General features: G+C 41.0%; 1 protein-coding gene across 1 annotated transcript in view; it reads right to left on the minus strand.

Annotated features, from left to right (window-relative positions):
- Nucleotides 1–25,192, minus strand: part of sntg2 (syntrophin, gamma 2) — a 90,731-nt gene that overhangs the window by 51,072 nt on the left and 14,467 nt on the right. The window contains exons 5-8 of the mRNA XM_077539507.1: nucleotides 25,055–25,098; nucleotides 22,706–22,747; nucleotides 20,569–20,656; nucleotides 17,327–17,406 (exon numbers count right to left, since the gene is read on the minus strand). Coding sequence (XP_077395633.1) covers nucleotides 17,327–17,406; nucleotides 20,569–20,656; nucleotides 22,706–22,747; nucleotides 25,055–25,098 — 254 coding nt within the window. The remainder of the gene's footprint in view (nucleotides 1–17,326; nucleotides 17,407–20,568; nucleotides 20,657–22,705; nucleotides 22,748–25,054; nucleotides 25,099–25,192) is intronic.

Below are 25,192 nucleotides of genomic sequence, written 5' to 3' on the forward strand. Positions count from 1 at the left end.
TCATTAAAGGTCATTCATCTTCATTAAACGACATCCGGAAGTCATTAAAGGTCATTCATCTTCATTATACGACATCCGGAAGTCATTAAAGGTCATTCATCCTCATTAAACGACATCCGGAAGTCATTAAAGGTCATTACCCCTCATTAAATGACATCTGGAAGTCATTAAAGGTCATTAACCCTCATTATATGACATCTGGAAGTCATTAAAGGGTCATTAATCTTCATTAAATGACATCAGGAAGTCATTAAGGGTCATTCATCTTCATTAAATGACATCAGGAAGTCATTAGGGGTCATTAATCTTCATTAAATGACATCAGGAAGTCATTAAGGGTCATTAACCCTCATTAAATGACATCAGGAAGTCATTAAAGGTCATTAACCCTCATTATATGACATCTGGAAGTCATTAAGGGTCATTAATCTTCATTATATGACATCTGGAAGTCATTAAAGGGTCATTAATCTTCATTAGGGAGGGGTCATGACCCACACATGACCCCCCTAATCTAATTAAGAATGTCATCCATCAAATTTTGACAGAAGCGGCCTTGTAATATTCTCTCTCATCCGCGGTTACGTTCAAGGCTCAAGTGCGGTCCAAAAAAAATAGTGCGATTAATCTGCGTTAATATGTGATTAATTTAACTTTTTTCTGTGATTAATTAATCTATTAACGCTTTAACTTTGACAGCCCTAAAACATATATTTCTCGTTGAGAAATACAATGTAATTAACGAAATTAAATTAATTTAAAAAAATACACTGCAAGCAATATTAATGATAATATTAATACAGTATTGCTGTAAATATACATCTTGTGATTATTCTTTGACTTTTAAACTAACTGCAGCTATTTCATCTTTAATCTATAACCAGATGAATGAGGACATTCTAAAGGAGATAAAAGACATTTTATTTTATTCTGCCAATACCGATAGTATGTGGTTGTATGTACCAAGTTAATATTTGCTGCTTTTGTCTAAAATGTTTTATTGGTCCAGAAAATTACTCATAAAATGTATTTTTAATTATTTTTGCTCTAACATCATCACAATATCAGCATTTAATTGTGATTTTGGTTTTGGGGAAATTACTGTCCTGTAAAAAATTGTTATGGCCTACCCAGAAGTAAAAAACCGACGCAAAATATGTTATTGTCGATAATTCAAGGAAACACCTTATTATTAGAATTGATATCAGCCAAAAACGTTGACACAAAACACCAAATGCTTCCAAAAGACTGATAGTACAAGTGAGATTGCCGCTAGTGCTTGAATCTATCTCATTTCAAAAGTTCCAATGCATAATACATTCAAAAAGGCTTTGATAACAAGAAATATGTGAGATTTATATGCAAATCATGCACACTTAATGGCGAACAGCACTTTACCTAATGAGATACAAGCTAAGAGATCAAATGAGTGATGCATGAACATCAAACCGGGGAATAATTCCAGAAGCTAAAGATTATCTACTTCCATAAAATCCCACAATACCTCCAAACGTCAGTCACCCTCATAATGGGTACAAGTAGTGCTCATCACACAACAACCACATTGTCTGCCATCCCTGCATTTAAAAGACCTCAACAGAATCATCAGGGAACTACAAAATATGCGAAAATAAATAAATAATACAATAAGCTGCAATAGGCTGGCAACCGGTTCAGGGTGTAACCCGCCAACTGCCCGAAGCCGGCTGGGATAGGCTCCAGCACCCCCGTGACCTTTTTTGAGGAATAAGAAAATGGATGGATGGATAATACAATAAAAATAACTGAGGTGTACAACAATAAATGGTACTTCACTTATATCTCGGTTTTACATTTTGACAACTCACTCACCTACTAATGATGCAGCATCAGGGTTTCAGTATCTCGCTTAAACATATTTTGACATGGTTGCACAAGGCTGGGATTGAACCCACACTCAGGGTTGCAAGATAACCACTCTACCACTGAGCCACACTGACCGGAAGTGATGTTGAACTTGAAACTAAAGTAGCACTTTACCTGCTAAGATAGGAGATTTGTCTCAAAATTATCCACAAAAAAAAAACCTTTTTGAGATCCACAAATATTTTTGCTCCTCCATCAGTCATCAACTTATCATGGTGGAGGAGTTTGTGTGTCCCAATGATCCTTGGAGCTATGTTGTCTGGGGCTTTATGTCCTTGGCAGGGTCACCTGTTGTGGCAAACAGGTCGTAGGTGAAGGACCAGACAAAGCATGGCTCACAAAATATGTAAATGTTGTTGGGCCACTTCGGTACGCGCTCCGCTTGACTGTTACAGGAACATTTCTGTGGACATTGCTCATATACAGGAAATGTGGCCCTGGTTGAGGACTGGCGGGCATGATGAGAATCCGGAAGAGTCAACTGAAAGATGACGTCTGGATGCTTTCGCTCGTTAGACTGGGAGGCCGCCCCGAGCGAGTTACGTCACAATTTGTGAATGGATTGTGCATGCTTGAGCTAACGTGTCAGCTTGTTAGAGCTCAGAGTTTTTTTATTTTTTTTATTTTATGATTTGAAAATGCCAGAATTTGCAAATAATTGTATATACTTGTCTGTCTTTTGACATTGTTTTGAAAATTAAATCAGACTTTATGTTCAAGCAGTTATTCAGTACTTGAATATTTTTTTCAGTGAATACTTTTTTACTTGTACTTGAGTGATTCTTTTTTAATGACTACTTTTTACTCTTACTTGAGTAATATTATTTTGAAGTAACGCTACTCTTACTTGAGTACAATGTTTGGCTATTTTATCTACCTCTGTTAATGGCTATATAAAACTCACTCAGTGTCACGTTCACTAAATTACAAGTGCATTTGTGAAAACTAACATTTAACTTTTTTTGTCCCATGTGAAACTAAGATTGGGATTATTTGTACAAAAAAAATGGCACAAAATTCAGCACTAGATGTGACTAGTGTTTGTACAAAATATTTGTACAGAAAAGATATAACTGCATGTGTATGTAGAATATAAATTATTAAAAAAAGATTCCAGTGTGAAGATTGTGTGGAGTCATTAATACTCGAAAGCAGGCTCAGATATTGACAGTCAAGTCTGACACAAATCGATCAATCCTTCTCAAATCAACTTCTTCTTGATCAACAGAAAGATAAATTATTCATTCTCTTGATGTTTATCGTTAATTTGATGGATGGATAAACCTTTGTTTTGTGAGGACTATAAAAAGACAAGGAAAAGAAAAAGGATGATACTGTCACTCTTTAAAATGTTTTCTGTGTCATGTGACCTGTTTTTTTTTTCATTGCATTAGTTTTCTGGTGAGTTGCTGTGAATTCTACTTCTGTTACAAGATGGCCTACTTGTTACAAACGATTGCTTGTCATGTTGTAATGATTAATTCCAACCACAACTCTTAATGGCACATATTTTTTGAAGGATTGGTTTGAAGGATATGGGTCAATTTTTCTTGCACAAAAAGAATGAAACAAGTTTAATGTTAAGACACACACACATTCACACACACGCACACACAAGGCACACGACTCAACTTGGATGAGACCTTGACGAACAGAACATGATCATAGAACTTTTAGATATTTAATTTACTTTCAGCCACTCATTAATTGTATTTATCTTTGTTCATGTTTTTTTGACAGTATATTTTTGCATGGGTATTGATCTGATTTCTCTTTTATTCTTAGTCTTCCTCTATGAAACACGTCCTACAATGATTACAAATACACTGACAAAGGCCCTTGCATAAATATTAGTATACATATCTCCCACTGATGATTGCATTGAAATGCCTGAAAGCCAAAGAGATACTGCAGTCTTAACAGCTTTCATATTAATCATGATATTAATATGTAATTTGGAGGCTGAGGTTTTATCTATGTATTGGCTTTAAAGAAAAAAAAAACACAATTAGCATAATTTGTCCTCATCTACTTTATTTTGCCTATGATACAGACAGGAATATTTATTACATCTGTAACGATTATCGGCCGGTTGTAACTTTTTGCAACCTCAGTTCCAAAGGAATTGAGCTCCTGTGGCCTGAACATGCCACTGTGGGGGGTGGGAAGACACAAGAACATCCCCCACAAGCAGCCACACATGCTCTGACTGACACGCGCACACGCACACACACACAAATCAGGACAGTAAAAGCCTTCTTAGAAACTTGACTTTCTTATTTTGCAACAGAACAATGAATTATAAAATGTTATGTTTGCCATTTGTGAAATGTTGACTCCATGAAATGTCATGAAAATGTTCCATTGCAGTGGCAGATTCTCCACTAAACTTTCATGTGTATGCACGTTTTAACAGTGTAAGCTAGGTAACATTTTATTTGAGGTATTCAATTGTACGTGTTGCATTGGTTGAATTCTGACCTTAGAATCTTAACACACATGGGATCCAGATTCAATCTGATTAGTCAACCAAAAACCTCCCCCAGCTGGTAACTTTCCACTGTGGTCTCAACCGGCCCCCCTGGTGTGGAGGCCGCCGCCTTCCCAATTTAAAAGCACGCTCCCTGCGTGCTGCTCTCTCTCTTCCGCTGCTCTTTGGCTCCCGCTTTTTCGCTGCTCCTTGGCTCCTTCCTGGTCTCCATCGGCGCGGCTGCCAGACAAAGGGCTAGCCCAGCTAGCTTAACCTCCAGCACACGGCAACGCACAGAAGCCATCGCGTGTAGCGACAGGCGCAGCGAAACACGCTGCTTTTAGTCCCTGCAAAGGCTCAACGGATGGTGCTTTTCCCAAGCACCGAGGCCTCAATCAAGAGGGCCTCTTCCCAGCCAGCAGGTTGACTCCGTGACGCTCAGTTGGCCAGCCGGACGACCTGTCTCTCCCTCTCCTGAACTGAACCTTCTTCATCCCTTCTTCAAACGGGCTTGGCGAGTCTCCATCCAGGGTCCTGCTTCTGAGACCAGCCCCCTCTGTAAGTGCAACTTTGCAGGCCTTCGCCCTAGTACAAATTGGTGCAAACTAGGTTGATTGTGGGTCCCATGTTGGTTCGATTTAAGAAATCCATCACCTTGGCTAAGACCGTTTCTTCCTTTTTCTTCTTTTCTTCTCCTTTGATTATTTTTATTATTTTAGTCCTCGTTTCATTTCCTATCATAGTAGTTAGTTTTGCTTCTTTAAATTCTAAGTAGATTATCCCACCTAGGTTAGAGAATAAACGTGCACAAAACTCAACCCCTGGTTTACTGTGTGTGTGTTTCAACAATTTATAGTGACCTCTAAGCTGAACAAAGAACTCACAAAATTGTAGTAAGGGCACAACCTTCATTTTAATGACTGATTCAACGAGGTTCTCATCTGTTATCCTGATAAAATTATCAAAAAGAGATGTGGTGCTCCGCAGGCAAGCTCAACTTAATTTAAATATTAAGTTTGAGTCTCCTTCAATTAATGAGCCAATTGATTATTAATTTAATAATTAACAATTGTTGATTTAATAATTAATTGGACCGATTTCCCTTACATAATGGTGCCCCGTGTGAGGCCAATTTATGTTACATATTTTGTGAAACACACACATGTAACAATCCAAAAACAGCTTAGTGCAGCGTGTTCTTCTGGGAAAATTTCAACTCGTTTCCATAGCAACCTAACTAAAACTTTATGCCAGAGCCAATCCGCTGTATAAAAGCAGTGTATTTGAAGCACTAAATAACAGTCTAACGACTAGTTATTGAGAAGAGAATGAATTTGTCGACTATGTGAATGTTACACACACAAAAGTGGAAGAGTAACGATCACATTTTTTTTTTATTGCATGCAAAACTTTTAGGCCTGGGAATGTTTTTTTTAACTCGTCACGAATTCTGATTGGGTTAAAAATATATTCCAAACCTCACGTGGCGCAATCAGCTTAGCTACCTGATTACGTTACAAGCCTTTAGGCTGAGGAAATAGTCTAGTGCACGAAATTCTGCATTCAGACCACCATTTGAGTCACAGCACACTTCTCAAGGTGTTAAGTTGAGTCCCTTTTGTTGGTTAGCGTAAGGCACATGGTGCTAAAACTGCTAGCCTTTTGTGTAAAACACACGTGTTAAGATCCGCCATCTTTGGAGGCGTATCCTTAACTTAACTGGGATTCAGGTAACCACCCCTTGAAACCAGTCGACCAATAAACTAATTTGAGGGGCGGGCCCAACGGCCAGACTTCCAAGTCGCTCCTCATTTGGCTGTGGCCTCCAAGAGAGGATCACGTCTCACCACGTGACCCCCCACTGAGAGCCCAGTCTCTGCCAAATTGTAGCACTGAACAACTAGTTATACAGTTCGCTTAAATTGTTGAAATTAGATTTCCATCTGATTAACACTAAAGTGTACTGTTTGCTTAATACTCATATTGCTACACGGCCAGCTGCCAAACTACAGCTACTATAGTTGACTCCTGCTTTCTAGCAACGCACGTGTGAAGAGGGACACATCACAGCCCTTTTCCCCCCGTGAGCCCACTGTCTGCCTTCTTCAACATCGCATTCAAAGCACTTTATAATTTAAATAATCAAGTTACCGTGATTTGAAACTAATCGAGGGATTTAAATTACTACTGTACCGTCCTAATCTATGATTCTTACTGGATTTAAGACAATTTAACATCACGTGTCTTCGCCACTCTTAAACGTTACATTATAATATTTTTCCTACTCCTGTTTCACCAAGTGTTAACACTGAGTTTAGGGTTAATATTTTTGTACGTTTTGCACTTTTTAATCTTCATTAATTCCGTCGTGTTTAATGAATTAACACCGTTTTACAGTAAGTAGTAGTTTTTCCCTTTCCCCTCGACGCGAGTCCTTAGAGGATACTAGCATCGCGATATAAACCTATGGGAATTAAAACGTTTCCGTGGTTTCCGCTCCTTGATTTATTTAAATTATAATTATTAGTGTCTTCTTGATAATTCGGCGTCAGTGCCGCGCATAACAACACGCGCGATTATCCGTAAGGAGTGAATTTAACGTGTTTGACAGATTGACAGCTGGCGACATACGCACGCGCAACTTCCGGTGACGTGCCATTCATTGACAAAGTTTACGTTAGCTGCGTCTTGCTAACAACTTTGCTTGCCAAGTGCTACGATTTTAAAACTTGTGCAAGGTATTTAAACACTCGTTTTAAGACACATTCTGTGTCACTTACGAGCGACGGAGTTGTTTTGTCTATGCGGTAAAGTCATAAAACTTTATTGATCGAACAAAAGTACGACTCTATACTACACACAGGAGCCTCGTTGCGTTTTAAACGCCGACGGCGTCCTCCTGTGGCTATTCACGGTACCGCAGTCGAGGAACATTTGCTAACAAAATTAAAACGCTTGACAACTTTAATTATTGACTTACCAAAGAGTTTGCTTAAATAATTAACCACCATTTTCAAGTACTTAATTTTGTTTTAATTAAAAGCAACACTCAACCAGTAGTGTATAGCTTTTCTCGTTGTAGTAAAAGTGTTTACCCAATTTTTAGGCACTTTTGGAAACCTCTATTGAATTAAATGTAATTTTAATTTAATGTGACTGTCCTTAGTAGACTTTTGTTTCCTAAAACCTGTAACCTCAAATGTATGCTGTGGTTAATAGTAATTTAGCAGACTAAATTGCTGAACACAATACTTTGTTGAGGGTCCTCAATTATTTAATGCATTGCCATTTAAAATAATTGGTAACATATTTGGATACCATCCTTTAATCTGTGCCTTAATAATTTTGGTAAAACATTTTGAATCAACTAATTGAGCCTAAAAAGCTAATCTTTAAGCATTTTCAGCATTGTCTAATTGGCTAACAATTAGTCCTTCCAAATTGAGTAAAGTGAGCTTACGCATACCTTTGATATCATAACGCTACTTTTAACAATGGATGCTTTGGAAAATGCCCTTGCGACCGTGACTAACAATCTCATTCCAGGCTATGCCGACGCGACAGCCAGCGCTAGCGCAGAGATTCTTGACACCAACATTGCGCAACTCGTTTGCGACGCTCAACAAGGGTCGTTAACCCACGAAGATATGGCACAAATCCTCAGCCGACTAATGGTGAATTTAGTGGCTAGGTGGAAATTGAGTGACCATGAGCTTGAACAAGTGAAAAGCGTTCTGACAGCAGAACAGCAAATTCACGCCCAAGTTAGCAGCACGCTAACAGAGTTGGAAGCATGGTTGCATGAATCTGACCGCGTGGACTTGGGAAACCGAGTTACAAAATTGACACAGGAACTCAAAGTGAGTACACAAACTGCCCGCACGCATGAACAAAATTGGCATAATGCCACATCTGAAATTCGTGAGCTAAAAGAATGCATTGTAGAACTATCAAATCAGCCCACTGAAGCCCATTGGATTGATCTCCAAACTGAGCATGAATTTGATAAGTACTTGCTAGCTCTCGCGAATGATGAAATTGCGGAATTAACTCAAAAGATTAGACTTTTGAAAAATGAACGCATTGAAGGAAAAAGGCAGACGTTTCGCTTGAAATCTCAGTTGATGGCAATGGAAGAAAAACTCCGGCGATTGCAGCATCCATCCTTCAACACTGGCCGGGATGACGAGTCATCCCAGGCTGAATCAAAATTGCAGCAAGTCCCACAAGGTAACACCAGGTGTCCATTGACACCGTCCCAAACCACTGCTTTGGAGGTCCCCGTTCAGGACCTGTCTCAGGTGAATTCTCCTTTGCATTTTGATCCACTTGTGGTGCACGCACCTGTTCCTTTTTCAGACGCTGCCACGTTGTCTGATGTGCAGCAGACTTCCTCTGCAAATCTTGGACCTGCTTCTCAGCCACCTGTGCCACTTCCGGTTCCCACTCGCTCCATGGCAAGCACTTCTCCAATTGCCGCTCAACACACACGGGGGCCCCCTCCCTCTGCAGTGTCACTGAGAGGAGCAAGCCCACCTGTCTCTGTGCTTCTACCGAGAAGCACACTTCTTGTTTCGGCACCCCCGCTAGGCGCCACGCCTTCTTGTGTGTCTCCAGTTGCTGCCAACCTTCCTTCTCCTGCTCAACAAGCAGATGCTTCTTCACCTCATCATGTGGCGCAACCAGGCATGTCTACAAAAGAGTTAGACACTATTGCCAAGCACATTCAGAAATTTCAGCCAAAACAAGATTGCTCTGATAACACTTCTGTGTACCTCAAAGACCTTGATTTTCATTTGAGGAGATTCCCACAGGCAACAACGGAAGACAAGATTTACCTCATGAAATTGACGTCCACTCGAGAAGTAAGTGATTGGATCGACCGCCAGCCGATCCACATCTTGAATGATTATCGAGCACTGTGTCACGCATTGTCTCGTGAATTTGATGGCCCAGTATCAGCAATGAGCTTTCTTGCTGCCTGGTCAGTAAAACAAGGCCGAAAGGAATCACCCAGCCTGTATTATAGTCGCCTGCGCAAGGCATACTTTGGGCATCGTAACGAACCCAACATGGAAGAACAGGTAGAATTCAAAACACTATTTTTGAACAACCTCCACCCAAACACAAGCCGCCTCTTGGGTGTGACAACTTGTCCTCGCACGCTAAGTAGTCTAGAGCTACGTGAACTTGCATCCAAGGCCTTTGTGTTTTTACGCGAAAACGCTGCTAAATCAGTGGAATCCTCTGTTTACCATGTTGCAGGTGATTCAGACGAAGTCGAACGACAGTCCGAATCACAGCAAAGCGACGATGACATCGCCGCTTCCCCATCAAATCCTGCACAACGGCCTCAAAATGGTTCTCATCAGAAGCACCAGTACAGCCGCAGTGCACCTGCGCGGTTGAGTCATAGCTCCAGCCGTGGTTGTGAACGGGAGAAACCCTTTGCGAAAACAAAACCTCGCAAAAAGAAACCTCCCCGCACAAATAGTCCTCAGGAGCCCCCATCCACGTCAGGTGACTCCTCAATTGACAGCAACATCTGGACAAAAGTTCTTGATGGGCTGCGCAAATTGTCCAACGACAGTCAGCCGACAGCCATCAATGAGCCAGAGGTGTCGGACAACACCGTTCTTTCAGTCCAACTGGATCCAGCACCTTCTTTGCCTTCTGCCAGTGCACCTGTTACCGAGTCGAATCAACCATTCAAACAGCTCTTAGGTAACCTCAAGATTAAAGGTGCATCGCGTAAGTTCTATTTGAGGACGACACTTGAACAAACATTAGACTATGACGCTTTGGTTGATCCTGGCGCTGACATTACAGTAATGTCCAACACGCTCTTCAACCAACTTCAAGCCATGCTGAAGAACAGTGGCCGGATGCTCCGCCTCAACCACTGCTCATTGGAGATCGGTGCGTTTGCACTGACTAACACCCATCTGGACTCCATGGCAACGTTACACTGGACGATTGGACCACACAAATTGGTCCACCCTGTGTACGTGTCTGCTGTGGAATCAGTCCCGCTCCTCATTGGTCAAGATCTGCTGGGCCGCTTCAAGCCCCTGATAGATTACGACCGACGCAAAATCTGGTCACAGGTGCGGCAGCCTCTGCCAGCAGCACCGCTGACCAAAACTGCCAATTGTTATGCGGTAAGCCTAACAGAGCCTTCTTGTGAACCTGTTCTGAGTGTACAAAACTCACACCAGGACTCTCACCCAGCTCAAGGGGGGACCATGCCTGTTGTCTCCGAGATGCCCTCAAGAGGTCACCTTCCAACACCAGCTCTCCCCTCGGCCAAGTTGAACATCCCACTCAGGGTGTACAACTCTGCCACCTTACGGAATGCGACTTGGATTGCACCTCCGAGCTACGCATGACACAAATTGAGGCCGTTGTCCTCACTTTTGAAGCAAACCATTCAGCTTCACCGCGGACTTTGAACTTGAAATCGCACTTGAAATTGTCATCGAACAACCCAAACAACACAGTGGTTGTTCTTTGCAATCTGCTTGGCGCGTTGTGCCTATTTCTGAGCAATTTGTTACCCACCCTGCCCACCCTTGCAATACAGATGGTGCGCACCACTGCCCTGCCATTCACTGCCCCCGCGTTCGCGCCTGCAGTACTTCTTTTGGGCCACACGTTGTCAGCCTTTGTGCTCAACAACACTTATCTGATTTCAATGAACTTGCAGTCCATTGTTCTTCTCTTGCTTTTGCTCATTGTGTGGCTCACCGCCGCCGCGTGCCTTCCTCGTTCGCCTGTCGACGGCTCACCTGTTCATGCCAAGACATTCGCTTTTGGGGGTCACCTTTTGCTTCCTGTCATGGGCTTTCTTCTTGCTCCTCCGTGGACCGCACATCTCTGCCGTTCGTGGCTCCACGTAGCCGAAGGGGGGGTCATGACATCATACGCCCATGACATGACACATAGCTGTCAAAGGGAGGTCATCACAACAGGACTGGACCAGCCAATCAGGTCCAACCTCCATGACCTCACTTCCTTGGTTACAATTGAGGGACGAACCTCGCCCACCTTTGTTGACCACCATCAGCAGGTACAAGATACACCTGTGATTCTTCCTGTGGTTCATCCAAGATGACTTGGAGCTTTTGGCTCCCACCCGTCAGGCACCTATGGGTGCATTTGCCTTTCCAACTGATGCAGGACCCAAACGGTCCCTTTCCAAACAGTGGTTTCAGACACCCTGGCGCCTAATGGCTAACACATTTTTGCTGCTGTTGTGTATGAATGCACTCACGACATATTTAAAGTGGCTAGGGCCAAACCTAACCGCCATATCGCCATTGAATAGCCAATTAAATTTGTGCTTCACCCATTCGCACACCTGCACTCATACTTATGACACCATGTGCATAAACAAACACCCTAGAAAGTGTACAGTGACTCAAATGAACTTTAGCAGACTCCCCAAACAACTAAAGTGATTGGTAAGAAATGTGCCTTTAGCTACTGCTTTTATTAGCTTCTTATTTAAAATAAGAACCTTAACTGTTAACGCTGTTAGTCCAAACACCGTTAACTTGAAAATGGCGAAACACGCGAGTCACGACCGAGATTCCTTTTGCCTAACAACGCGTAGCAAACAAATTACCAATCTACCGTCTCCCGACAAAACAACCAAAAGGACTACGCTAGTCCTCGATCTGCCTAGCATCACGCTAAGCTGAACCAAACTAACCACGAGACAGTTTGTTTCTTCTCGGTGTCCCAACCAGAGCACGCTCACACGCAAGGTGTGACCGCGCTGAGACTTGACATGCTGCACTAATCTGTTTGATACATCAACAGCTCAGTTGTGAGAACGTCTTCTCGGCCTGCATGCTCCCTTAATACAGCTTTCTTTTGCCCTAGAAAGATCCAAAGTCATAGTAAGAACCGAAAGTGCCCCCTTTCAGTCACATTGACATGACATTCCTACACAGGCCTCTAGACAACTATTGGACTTCTATTTTTCACTCTCGTGTTCTTCTCCTGTTGCGTCTGTTACTTTCCCCTTCCACTCTATACACGACACGTAGTGTAGACCTAGAGGGAAAGATAACATCATAGCCAACTGCCGAGTCGAGCTTTAGCAAAGGGAGGGGAGGGGTGGGTTTGCACCAACTTTGTACTCTGGTAACTGCATTGTTGTGCTTCACCCGTCCACCTGCCGATGCCACGTCTAGAAGTGCCGACCGAAACGTTCTGTCGAAGAACGTTTCCATCGCCAAAGGGAGGATCTGTAACGATTATCGGCCGGTTGTAACTTTTTGCAACCTCAGTTCCAAAGGAATTGAGCTCCTGTGGCCTGAACATGCCACTGTGGGGGGTGGGAAGACACAAGAACATCCCCCACAAGCAGCCACACATGCTCTGACTGACACGCGCACACGCACACACACACAAATCAGGACAGTAAAAGCCTTCTTAGAAACTTGACTTTCTTATTTTGCAACAGAACAATGAATTATAAAATGTTATGTTTGCCATTTGTGAAATGTTGACTCCATGAAATGTCATGAAAATGTTCCATTGCAGTGGCAGATTCTCCACTAAACTTTCATGTGTATGCACGTTTTAACAGTGTAAGCTAGGTAACATTTTATTTGAGGTATTCAATTGTACGTGTTGCATTGGTTGAATTCTGACCTTAGAATCTTAACACACATGGGATCCAGATTCAATCTGATTAGTCAACCAAAAACCTCCCCCAGTAACTTTCCACTGTGGTCTTAACCGGCCCCCCTGGTGTGGAGGCCGCCGCCTTCCCAATTTAAAAGCACGCTCCCTGCGTGCTGCTCTCTCTCTTCCGCTGCTCTTTGGCTCCCGCTTTTTCACTGCTCCTTGGCTCCTTCCTGGTCTCCATCGGCGCGGCTGCCAGACAAAGGGCTAGCCCAGCTAACTTAACCTCCAGCACACGGCAACGCACAGAAGCCATCGCGTGTAGCGACAGGCGCAGCGAAACACGCTGCTTTTAGTCCCTGCAAAGGCTCAACGGATGGTGCTTTTCCCAAGCACCGAGGCCTCAATCAAGAGGGCCTCTTCCCAGCCAGCAGGTTGACTCCGTGACGCTCAGTTGGCCAGCCGGACGACCTGTCTCTCCCTCTCCTGAACTGAACCTTCTTCATCCCTTCTTCAAACGGGCTTGGCGAGTCTCCATCCAGGGTCCTGCTTCTGAGACCAGCCCCCTCTGTAAGTGCAACTTTGCAGGCCTTCGCCCTAGTACAAATTGGTGCAAACTAGGTTGATTGTGGGTCCCATGTTGGTTCGATTTAAGAAATCCATCACCTTGGCTAAGACCGTTTCTTCCTTTTTCTTCTTTTCTTCTCCTTTGATTATTTTTATTATTTTAGTCCTCGTTTCATTTCCTATCATAGTAGTTAGTTTTGCTTCTTTAAATTCTAAGTAGATTATCCCACCTAGGTTAGAGAATAAACGTGCACAAAACTCAACCCCTGGTTTACTGTGTGTGTGTTTCAACAATTTATAGTGACCTCTAAGCTGAACAAAGAACTCACAAAATTGTAGTAAGGGCACAACCTTCATTTTAATGACTGATTCAACGAGGTTCTCATCTGTTATCCTGATAAAATTATCAAAAAGAGATGTGGTGCTCCGCAGGCAAGCTCAACTTAATTTAAATATTAAGTTTGAGTCTCCTTCAATTAATGAGCCAATTGATTATTAATTTAATAATTAACAATTGTTGATTTAATAATTAATTGGACCGATTTCCCTTACACATGACATGACATTGATTCAGGCGGCACGGTGAATGAGTGGTTAGCATGTGTGCCTCTGAGTACTGAGGTCTCGGGTTCGAGTCCAGGCTCCGGCCGTCCTGGGTGGAGTTTGCATGTTCTCCCCGTGCCCCGCGTGGGTCTTCTCCGGGTACTCCGGTCTCCTCCCACATTCCAAAAACATGCATGGCAGGTTAATTGAGCGCTCCGAATTGTCCCTAGGTGTGCTTGTGAGTGTGGATGGTTGTTCGTCTCTGTGTGCCCTGCGATTGGCTGGCAACCAGTCCAGGGTGTCCCCCGCCTACTGCCCAAAGCCAGATGAGATAGGCTCTAGCACACCCGCAACCCTTGCGAGGAATAAGCGGTCAAGAAAATGGATGGATGGACATTGATTCGAAAAGCCACACAAACCCACACGCAAACAAGTACTCATGTTACACCATCATTTACATTAAATAATGTCATGTCTGCGCGGGTTGGGTTTTTGTTTTTTTATGGGTGTTCTTGTTATTTTTGTCTGTGGTTGGTGTTTTTTGTCATGCGTTCCTGGGGCCTCATTTATAAAGCTTGCGTACGATCAAAATGAGGCCAAAACTCTACGTACGAACATTTCTGCGCCAAAGGTGGTATTTATAGAAAACAAACTGAACGTGAAACTTTACGCACCGCCACGTCAAGTCTGGACCTACCGCACGCAATCCGCACATTCTGGAGACATGGGAAAAACAGCGACACAATCAGCTTTGTGGAGCATTTCTATTCCTCAAACGCCATGCATGATGGATGTTGGGTCACATTATAATGTTTTGCAGACTTGCTCCTACGTCATAGCACGCAGCGGGGCGGAAAGTTGCACGCAAATAAAGATCTTAAACGGCTGTCTTCTCCCATTGATCACCTATCTTGAAAAAGCCTCATGCAACAAATCACATTAGTGACAACTAATGTGGACACACACTGCATGCATTACATCATCGCGCTGCACAACAATATGCGTCTATCGTAACTTCACCCGCCCGCCGCGCAATTGCCATTAAAGGCTATATTGACACAAGACAATAAGGATAAATAAAAAATTTAAAAAAAACTAGAAAAATACAGTCTTGGTGCATCTTTGCTGCGTATAGGTTTTGCCACTCATGCAAGTACAAGAAAGAATGCGCGCGACAGTCAAACATTCACAATGCGATCCACGCAGCCGTGATTCTGATTGAAGATCCATAAACAACACATTTGGAATATTAACAACAATAATAGGTCGCCTTGAGACAATTTATAAGTATGAGTAAAGACAATAAAAGTGTAAGCGGTTAAGAAAATGGATGGATTATTTTTTATTACTACTATTATTATTATTTATTCTTTTTCCTTCTTAAAAAATGAAAGTCTGCTACTGTGCGCCCTGCGGTGGCATTACGCCACAACTTGTCCTGCTTACTTTTATTGCCCTTCCGTGACTCGACCCCTTCAATGAGGGTTTCAATGCACATCTTTCTTTTTGTTTGTTTTAATGTTTTTGATTTTTTTTTTTTAAATAGGACGTACTGTTCACTCAAAAATTCTAGGTATATCATGGTGAATTTAGCCTTCTTTCTTGCCTTTCATTGGCCGTCCAAATTGTTCTGATTTGGTGTTTGCCAACACGTGCTGCTTATTAATACGCAGATTAGTTGATTTCCATTGCCAAATATGGGGTGAAATAGGCGGACTTGGGGCAGGGAACGGCGTGGAATCTGCTGCGCATACCGGTTTGGATCGTGTGGCATTTATAAAGGGAACTTGCGTGCAGATATGCGTATGTGTGTTTACGCATTGTTTTATCAATCTCAATTTTTTTCTGCGTACGTGCGTTTTGAGTTTCGTTCGTACGTACATTTCTGCGCAGGTTTTCACGCACAGTTTTATAAATGGGGCCCCTGGTTTCTTCCCTTGTCTCGTTATGTCTAACCACATCCACCTGTGTGCGTCTTCCCTTCCCCAGGTGTTCTCATTAGTGTTAGTGCATTTAGTATGTTGTGTTTGTCCAGTCGGTGTGCGTCTTGTCATCGTCTCAGCCATGCCAAGCCAAGCAACAGCAAGTCCAGTCAAGTCACGCTCATTCCAGTCATGGTTGTCTGCTTATCTTTTTCCCTATGTATTGTTAAAGTACCACGCATTGCACTTGATTCCTGTTTCACTGCCTTACTTTCCTGCATTTGGGTTCGTTATCCCTCAATCACTCACGTCCCGCATAACAAATAAGTAGACATCTTCAAATGAATGATAATAATAATAATAATAATAATAATAATAATAATAATAATAATAATAATTAGTTCGATACCACTTTTTTTCAGACCAATACCGATACTCGGACCCTCAGTACTCACCGATACGATACCAGTAGTACATTTTTACAAATAAAAAAAAATCACTAAACGATATTTTTAAACAAATATATTTCATTTAATTTTGACAAAAAACAAAACAAAAAAACAGCACAGTCACTCTTCAATAGTCTTAACGCTCAAAATAAAACACAAAAATGCTCTTTTAGTTTAAGAGTCACAATTTTGAAGTATTTCCAAACCAGTGAAGCTTTGGTGAAAAACTGCTGCAAGCTAGCGCCAGTTATAGGCAAGGAGGACTCACTTAACGTCTTCCCCCTCTGCCATCGGTCGCTTGTACTCGTCTGCGTCACGAGTACTCGAGTACTTGAAAAAAGGCTGGTATCGGTACTCGCCCATCCCTAATAATAATAATAATAATAATAACAATAATAATAATAATAATAATAATAACAACAACAATAACAATAATAATAATAATAATAATAATAATAATAATAATAATAATAATAATAATAATAATAATAATAATAATGTGTGATTTATATGGCGCTTTCTCAGTTTGCTTTCGCACACTCAAAGCACGAAAAATGAATTTTGGTTCTTCATGAAAGTAAATTCAATCTGAAAAGCATTCAGGGACTATCGGCTGAGATCATCTAACTGACGTGGCCATTATGTGGTATACGATGTTTCTGTTGTCAGTGAAAGATCTTCACTCTTACATACTGTAAGAGTGCAATTGTGCTGTATTACAATAATAAACAGCTAACCTGCAGGTCTGGTAACTGTGAATGACTTGTGTGGAAATATTTGGATATTAGAAATATAGAACATGAGAAATATTGCATATAGGATATAAGTCTTACTGTGCCGCCATTTAAATGTGAGCTGCAGTCAAAGAGGGAGGAGGATTCACCGCTGTGATCACCAGATGGTCCAGGAGAACCTGTGAAGAGGAGAAACCTTCATCACAATGTTCCTCGAACGTTCAGTTGAACGTCATCTCATTCCATCACAAGGACTTGTAAACATTTGTCACTATGCCACAAATTCAATGCCAGACCATTCATCACGGATTTTCCCATTGTATGCGATTATCACACTGAATGCGACATGCAAGAAGTGCGAGGCCCCTGTTCATTTTGTGAATTCACTTGTGTTTTATAGACACGGTTTCATGCCCCACCAGGCGTTCAGTAGCAGCTAGCCGATCAGACAGCCAGTTGTCTTTTGCATTTGTCTTTTGCTTGCCACCAGGGGTGGACTTTTAGGTAAACTGGGTAAAATCACTGTGTTGGAGAAGGGAAATATCCAAAACCTGCGGCCCTCGAGGACCGGATCTCGCCACCTGTGGCCTGGGCCCTTGACATTTGCAAGCCATGTTTGCGTTAAACTCTAAGCTCCACTCCAATTGACTTCAGTCTGCAGATCTCAGAGTCATGTTGTCAAGTCATATTGATTCATATAGTGCTTTCAAACAGACGTAGCCGTCACAAAGTGCTTTACAGACACACAATATAAAACATTAACAATACAGTCATAAATCTTCCTACATATGCTTTGCTGCTTGTAGCAGTTAGAGTTGAAAGAGGACAGATTCTGTCCCTTTTCACAGTTGATCAGAGACGTCATCATTGCAGCAGGCATGACATCATACACATCTGCTAAATGCTACGTTTGAGAGTTGAAATATTCCATTAGCCTTCCTGATTATATTCAGACCCTAAACCATTCGGAGATTTATGGACCAGTAGCAAAATGTTACAGTCTATCCTGGAATAATATGTTGTGATCCGTGTGTTCTGATCAAAACCTGCATTAAAACCAAAGCAAGTAACAGGGAAGGGAAAACTTCAACTATGAAGCAGACAGCAGTAGCAGAATTATTTCCTATAGGTTTATGTGTGACACCAGCACGAAGCCTCTGTCCTCACGTTGGCTCTTCCTTATTCTCTCTGTGACAAAAAAATAAAAACATGTGCGCACTCACAAGTGACAAGAAGGCATAAAGCGGCCACGCCAACCTGAAGTCCCAACCCACGCGGTGGCTGTCAAGTCTGTCACCCTCTCACCCCCGCTAATGAGAGATGGCCCCAAAAATGAAAAGACAAAATTTCACAACTCCAGAAATTCAGGTTATCGTGTCACGGGTGCAGGGAAGGTAAACAACACTTTTCCAAAGTATTTCCATTGGAATGTCAATGACAAACACAACATCACAGACAGCGCACGGCAGATGAAGTCGGGATTGTCACTCAGTTGATGAAAAGTTTTGACATTAAAGAAAAGAATATTGGACCAAAGACAAAAGAAGGAAACCGGAGGAGAATAAGGACCACCACATGACCTCGCTCCAGTGGGAGTGATTGGCAGCTAAAATAAACTGCCATCTCTGGTGTATATGGATGGAACGAGGTGAAAGTGATGACATTCATCCATCACTGACAGTTTATTCTCCATTTCATTCTGTTTGGAATATCTTGCAGTGAACGAGTGTACCTCAGTTAATAGAAATGGCAGCGAGGTGTCCATTTCACAGTCTTGTTCCGAAAGCATAACTGCAGACTGTGTATAGCTTGTACATGGCACCACTCCGCCCATTCCAACAGAAACATGTTCATTTAATTTAAGGCAGTGCTTCTCAAATAGGGGGGCACGAGGCTCCATCAAGGGGGGCGCGTTTGATCTCGGGAAACATGCTTTTTTTTTATTTTTCATTTTGATATTTTTTACTGTCCTAGAATAAAGTACAATTGCACCTCCACTACATTAGGGGGCAGTGGCGCTCTCATTATTGGCAGAGTGTGCGCAGGGAGCATTCGCTCGGTGGTGTAGGTTTTTTTTGTTTTTTTTGCACTGAGCATGCGCGCTTTGCACACAGCAAAAAAAAAAAATCAGCACAAATTATTTTATATATTTTTGTTTTGCAGGTTAAAGTTTTTTTTAATATTGTGCTCCTGAGTTAATGTTGGTGATCAGTTTGAATGCATTATTATTTATTGATTTTATGTCATTTAATTTTTACGTATCATATGGTTTGACATGGTCAGTCAAAAAATGTTTCTAGTTTAATTAAGGATTTCATTTTATTTTTTAATTTCAGATGCACTTGAAATTTTTTTTGTTACAGTTAATAAAGCTATTCTTTGTTGTAAGTTGGTCCATATTTCTTTCTTTTTTTATTCTCTTGTATGTTAATACGGATACAGTGTTTTATAGACATTTTATAGACAAATGATGCTATTTATAGTCACGGGAGGGGTGTTTTTTTTTTTTTTTTTTTAACTGGGGGGGGGGGCATGACAGAAAATAATTGAGAAGCACTGATTTTAGGTAGCACAGACAGCACATTAAATAGGACAAGTGATAATAGTGGAATGTTTTCAGTGTGACAACAGCAAGACATTTTGGCAGAGTTCTACAGTAAACAAGGACAAAAGAAATCCAACGTCCCCATGTCCCGTGCTTTGGGAAACAAGACAAAGCAGCTGGTTACCTCGGGCCACCACCGTGTTGGCCCCGCCCTCTGCACACTCCTGACTGACCGCAAAGAATACATCTGTTTCTATATTCTTTTTACTGAGTTGGTTGAAGGACTAAACCAAGTTTTGTTCTTACAGTTGGAATATTTTCCATCCTCATCAGTGTGGTACAAATACAAGATGATACAAGTGGTTCAGAAAGGCAGTTGCTACTTGTGAACAGACAAAAAAATATCCCAGTATTAAAAATGACAAACTAAAGTATTTCAACTATGATTGAATGAGGGATTCAACGTTTGAATCTCAAATTTGTGAGCACTTTGGGAATGTGTCAGGATTCCTGATGATTTTTCTGTCCACAATTGCTTTATGGCAGTTGTCTGTCAATTCATTAACATTAAACCTCCTAAGCAAGTTGGGCATCTGAAATTGAAAAACTAAAATGTCATTCGGACCAGGTTTTCACATTGATGTAGACGTAGTCGTATGGTCAACAAAACAAAATACATAAACTAAAACCATATAATGTCTCAGAGGAAAGCACTGCTCCTCAATCCTCAGACGATTCCAAACCAAACTGTTTGTTATTGTAACCTTTAAAAACATCTACAATTCAGGGCTCTTACCTAGAGGCAATTTAAGAAAGGATGGAACTTCTCGCAGATATCGCACAGTGATGACGACTTCGTCTCCGGCAGTGCGCAAGATGTGAACCTGACAGGAATGACAGAGAAATATTAAAAAGACGGAGGAAGACATTCACAAAGGTCAGCAGAAAATGAGCATTAGCAACTTAAAATCAGTGCAATAAAAGCAATACAAACTTGTATAGATTTAATATGCACATGCATTAATATAATGTATGTGCAGTGAAATTCCCTTTCCACAACATTCAAGCCACACATTTCACACAATCTCTTATCTTTAGGCATATTAATAAATCAATGACTAAAGGGAGAATATACCTGACCTCAACTGAGCAACCAAGGATCTTTGATTTCGAGAGAGTTGAGATCAGACATATTATTCATGAGTAAACCTTTCCTACATGTTCTCAATTTGGGTTTTAACACAATACCTTGAAACCAGGTTTCTTCAAATTAAAAGAAGAGAAGCTTGTTTTTAACAGAATTAATATGACAACACTGGTTATTCCTTTAAATATTTTGCATTTTCTTTTTTTTTTTGACCAAGGACAGTCATGTAATTTGTTCCACTGAAATACGTTCCAATTAATTCTGTCCTGTGCCATTACAAAGCAATAGATTCCATGAACGTAACATTTCATATTTCCGTTGGATAGAACCCAGCCCATATATCCTTGAATCGCTAAGGTCGGAGCAAATCTATGTAGTATGTACATCCAGTCCTAGAAAGCACTTAATAGCGCTATTACTTTATATTCTTCAATTCCCCACACCCCAGCAGCATAAGTAGAATAGGTGAAACACACTCAGTGTACAGTCAATTATTTGTAGTATCGCCTTACACACTTTGAGTTTGTTCATTTTTATTTTATCATGAATACATGGGACCAACACCGCTTTTGGACAGGTCACCACACAAAAAGGCTTCAATGTCGGACATTGCGTAAAACCTTTCTCCCCAATAAACCTCGGGTGCCAGAGGGGGCATATCCTGGATTGGTTGGCAGAAAACATACTGTATATAGATAACCATTTACTCTCACATTTACACTGAGTGAGAGCTGAACAAATTCAGTTCAACTGCAAATTCTCTTGTCCATACCCACAAACATCAACAGTGTGAAATTTGCTGATAATACTTGCACTGCTGCACTAAACATGAACTTTTGCATTTGGGTTTATGTTGCATCAAAATGTGCACAATAAAATGTGAATTGAAAGTATTGTAGGTACTGTAAATATTTCCCAGTAATACAGTGAGAATGGACCGTAATGTGAGTATTTACATTGCAAGTCAATTTACTCTATGCTACTAGATTTTCTTCCACTACCCCTAACGTTTCAAGCTAGGAGATATTGTGCTCCGAGTGATATGAATGAATAAATAAATGAATAAATAAATAAATAAATAAATAAATAATCTGGAGCCCTGCAACAGCATAACTCATCATGCCACTGTTTTTGTCCATATTGTGGCAGAGATATGTTGTAAGCACACATTCAGTGTATGACCAACAAACCACTTGTAACCTTGTCTGTCCTTTTTTTCATCTACCTGCAATGCACAAATACCACAATATTTCTGACAGACAGCATTAAATGATGGAGATTGGGTCTTTTAAAAAAAAAAAAAAAAAAACTAGGTGAAGGTTTGAATATTTCTCTCCAGTGGTTGCAAAGTTACTAAATTTAACTCTGAATGTCTAATTATGTGCGGTATAACTTTCTGTTTCTAAATCCTGAACATCTGTGAGTGCCCAGCAAGTAATCAATCACCTGTGATTAAAAATTAGGAATGTTGCTCGAAAAAGAGACTGCCTCTTCATTATGTATTTGAAGCTGTAGATTTGAGTATGGGGAACACGTGACAGCTGTGCGAGGGAAGGTATTTTTCATTTGCAAATCCCTCCAAAAACGTCACACCCTGAACCTTCGTCGCAACCAATCGACATCTATGGAGTCTTTCAATTAATCACAGCATGAGGAAAAAACATCCTGGCCAGAACGACAACCTGGATTATTGAGATGCACCTCAGGTTTTATAGCCACTACAGTCTTGTGATAAACAGCAGTGCAACAGTTTTAAATGGCCATTAAACATCTATAGTATACTCACAACTTGCTCATGAGTACAATGCTCCACGTTTATGCCATTGACCTAAAGAAACCAAAAGAAAGTAGAAGGATATTTCAGTAGTGATATTGAAATGACCTATTTCTTAGTACGCAAATTAATTACAATAATAGTTTGACATTTCAGTCTTACATAACGTGACGATGTAAGCAATAATAACCGATTCATGAAAGATCTTCAATGTTAAAACTCATTCACTGCCAGCCATTTTAGAAATTTTCAAAATGTTCAATACCCACACGATATTACGTTCAATAATTTTATATAAACCGAATCTACCAAATGACAGAATAGACTCCCTACTTTTTGCCTCATCCCATTCTTTTATAATCGACAGTAGAAAAATGTAGGTTACACAAAAACCAGACATTACTCCCATGGACTCTGAAACTGTGTTTATTTCGTATAAAATGGGGCAATGATGTCATTGACTGGTGGTTAGGCATCAGTAAAGTTGTTTCCAAGTTTGACATTTACAGTGGAGCATAATCAGATTCACCACTTTTCCACCACTTAAATTCACCACTTAAAAAAAAATATAATTGACAAGTATACTTGTCAAAGGCAGTGAATGTTAATGTTGATCAGAGGTATAAAAGACCTCATACTCTAAGCAGAAGTAAAAGTACAGGTAAACATAGGTAAGTTATCAACTTTTTTTTTTTTTTTTTTTTCATAAGTTTGAAGTTTAAGTGGCACTTGGGCTGGCTTTTCTTAATGTGGCGGTTGTTGGCTGGCTAATGTTGACGTAAACTACCGTAATTTCCGGACTATAGACCTCTTCAAAGTTTGTAAACAATGTGATGCAATTCAAAGGGCGGGGCTTAGCTGGAGGCAAAAACCCCTCAGTGGCGTGTGGTTCTAACACCGGTCAGCATATTTTCACAGAAGATTCACGTCGGAAAGGACGCGGAAAACGGCCATTTGAGTTCATATGTGAGTAAACTGATAAAAATAGAATAGAATAAGCAGACAACCAGCGTTGTTTACTTCTAGCTGCACTTCGTTGCCTCCAGCGGTTGTTTTTGCCTCCAGTAAACACCGTGACGTCATCGTGACGTAGGCCATGAAGGGGTCCATAAGCCGCGACTTTTGTCACACGCTCAATCCTAATTTATGTGTTTTTTCTAACGGCCGCCAGGGGCACTCGAGCAGAAAAGGTAAGTCTGAGACAGGTGGAATATATGTGTCAAGGAAGACGCAAGTTTAATGTAGCTTTGCGCTTTGTGCATTAATAAAATGAGCATGAACAGACCCTCATCATGGAAAATACAAGAATTCTCAGTCTCAGTGACTTTTACCGGTATATTTTTAACCATCCCTGTTAGTTACTACTGTATTGCTGCTGTGTTACTGCCACGTCACAGGCACTGTTTGGAAAGAAAAGCTAATGTATATTATTAAACCTTTGAAAACTCTTTCTGGGTATCATCTTTCTTTGTAAATATCTCATGTTTCAATGTGGGCACGTGCGGCTTATAATCAGGTGCGCTCTATAGTCCGGAAATTACGGTAGTTGTGTGGGTTAGCGTGTTGACTACTACTGAGTCGAGTTATAAACAAAACACAAGTAGTGGTCTTGCTACAACACACTGATGCATTTGGAAATTAATCAGAGCAGGGCGCACTTTTCCTCTCCGAACATTCACAATCTCAGTGTAGTGCACGGATGTAGCTATTGCCTATCGTGGCCAATATTACAGCCAAAGTAGCTTGCGTAGCATTGTCAAAACAAAACACAGCAAAACAAAACAATGACCACGTCAGGTATTAGTCGAACCCCCAAAGGCTTTAGTTTTTATTTTTTGGGTGATTTTTCATTGATATAATACAGTCTTGGTCTTGACTTGGTGTTGACCTCCAAAAGTCTTTGTCTTGTCTCTGTCTATGTCTTGGGCTCGGTTGGTGTGGTCTTGAGTACATGAGTATGTATTGGGGTCACAATTAAGCTCCTGGCCGTTATGTTAGTCAGCCTTATTTTGAAGAATGTGCTTCATACGTGTTTTCAATTATCATTTTTCCTCTGTATAAAATTCACACCCTCCCTCGGTTCAGGTGATGGTTTCTTGAGTTTCTCTTGTGTGTCCTCACATTGAATGTTAGAGTATTATATTCTCTAATGTTGAATTTGAGTTAGAACTGGTTAGAACTTGATTCTTTGGACTTTGTTTAGGCACAGTTGGTAAACACAATTGAGTCAACCGTAAAAATGTAATCTTATACAGTCGCAAAATGAAATGCCACGCTACAAAATAGAAAAGGAATAGGAGAGAATAGAATAGGACGTAAATCCCTTAATAGTGACCCCTGAAGTCCCACTGATGTACTCACCTCCAACACAGCATCACCAACGAACAGCTTTCCTGTCTGATCGGCTGCGGTCATCAACAGACAAGCATTAGAGGTTAATGAAAACATTAGAAACTAATTAGTCATTTCATGTGCTCTAATGTAGTGGAAATAGCAATC

The sequence above is a fragment of the Festucalex cinctus genome, chromosome 12, assembly GCF_051991245.1.
Source record: "Festucalex cinctus isolate MCC-2025b chromosome 12, RoL_Fcin_1.0, whole genome shotgun sequence".
NCBI classification, from domain to species: Eukaryota; Metazoa; Chordata; class Actinopteri; order Syngnathiformes; family Syngnathidae; genus Festucalex; species Festucalex cinctus.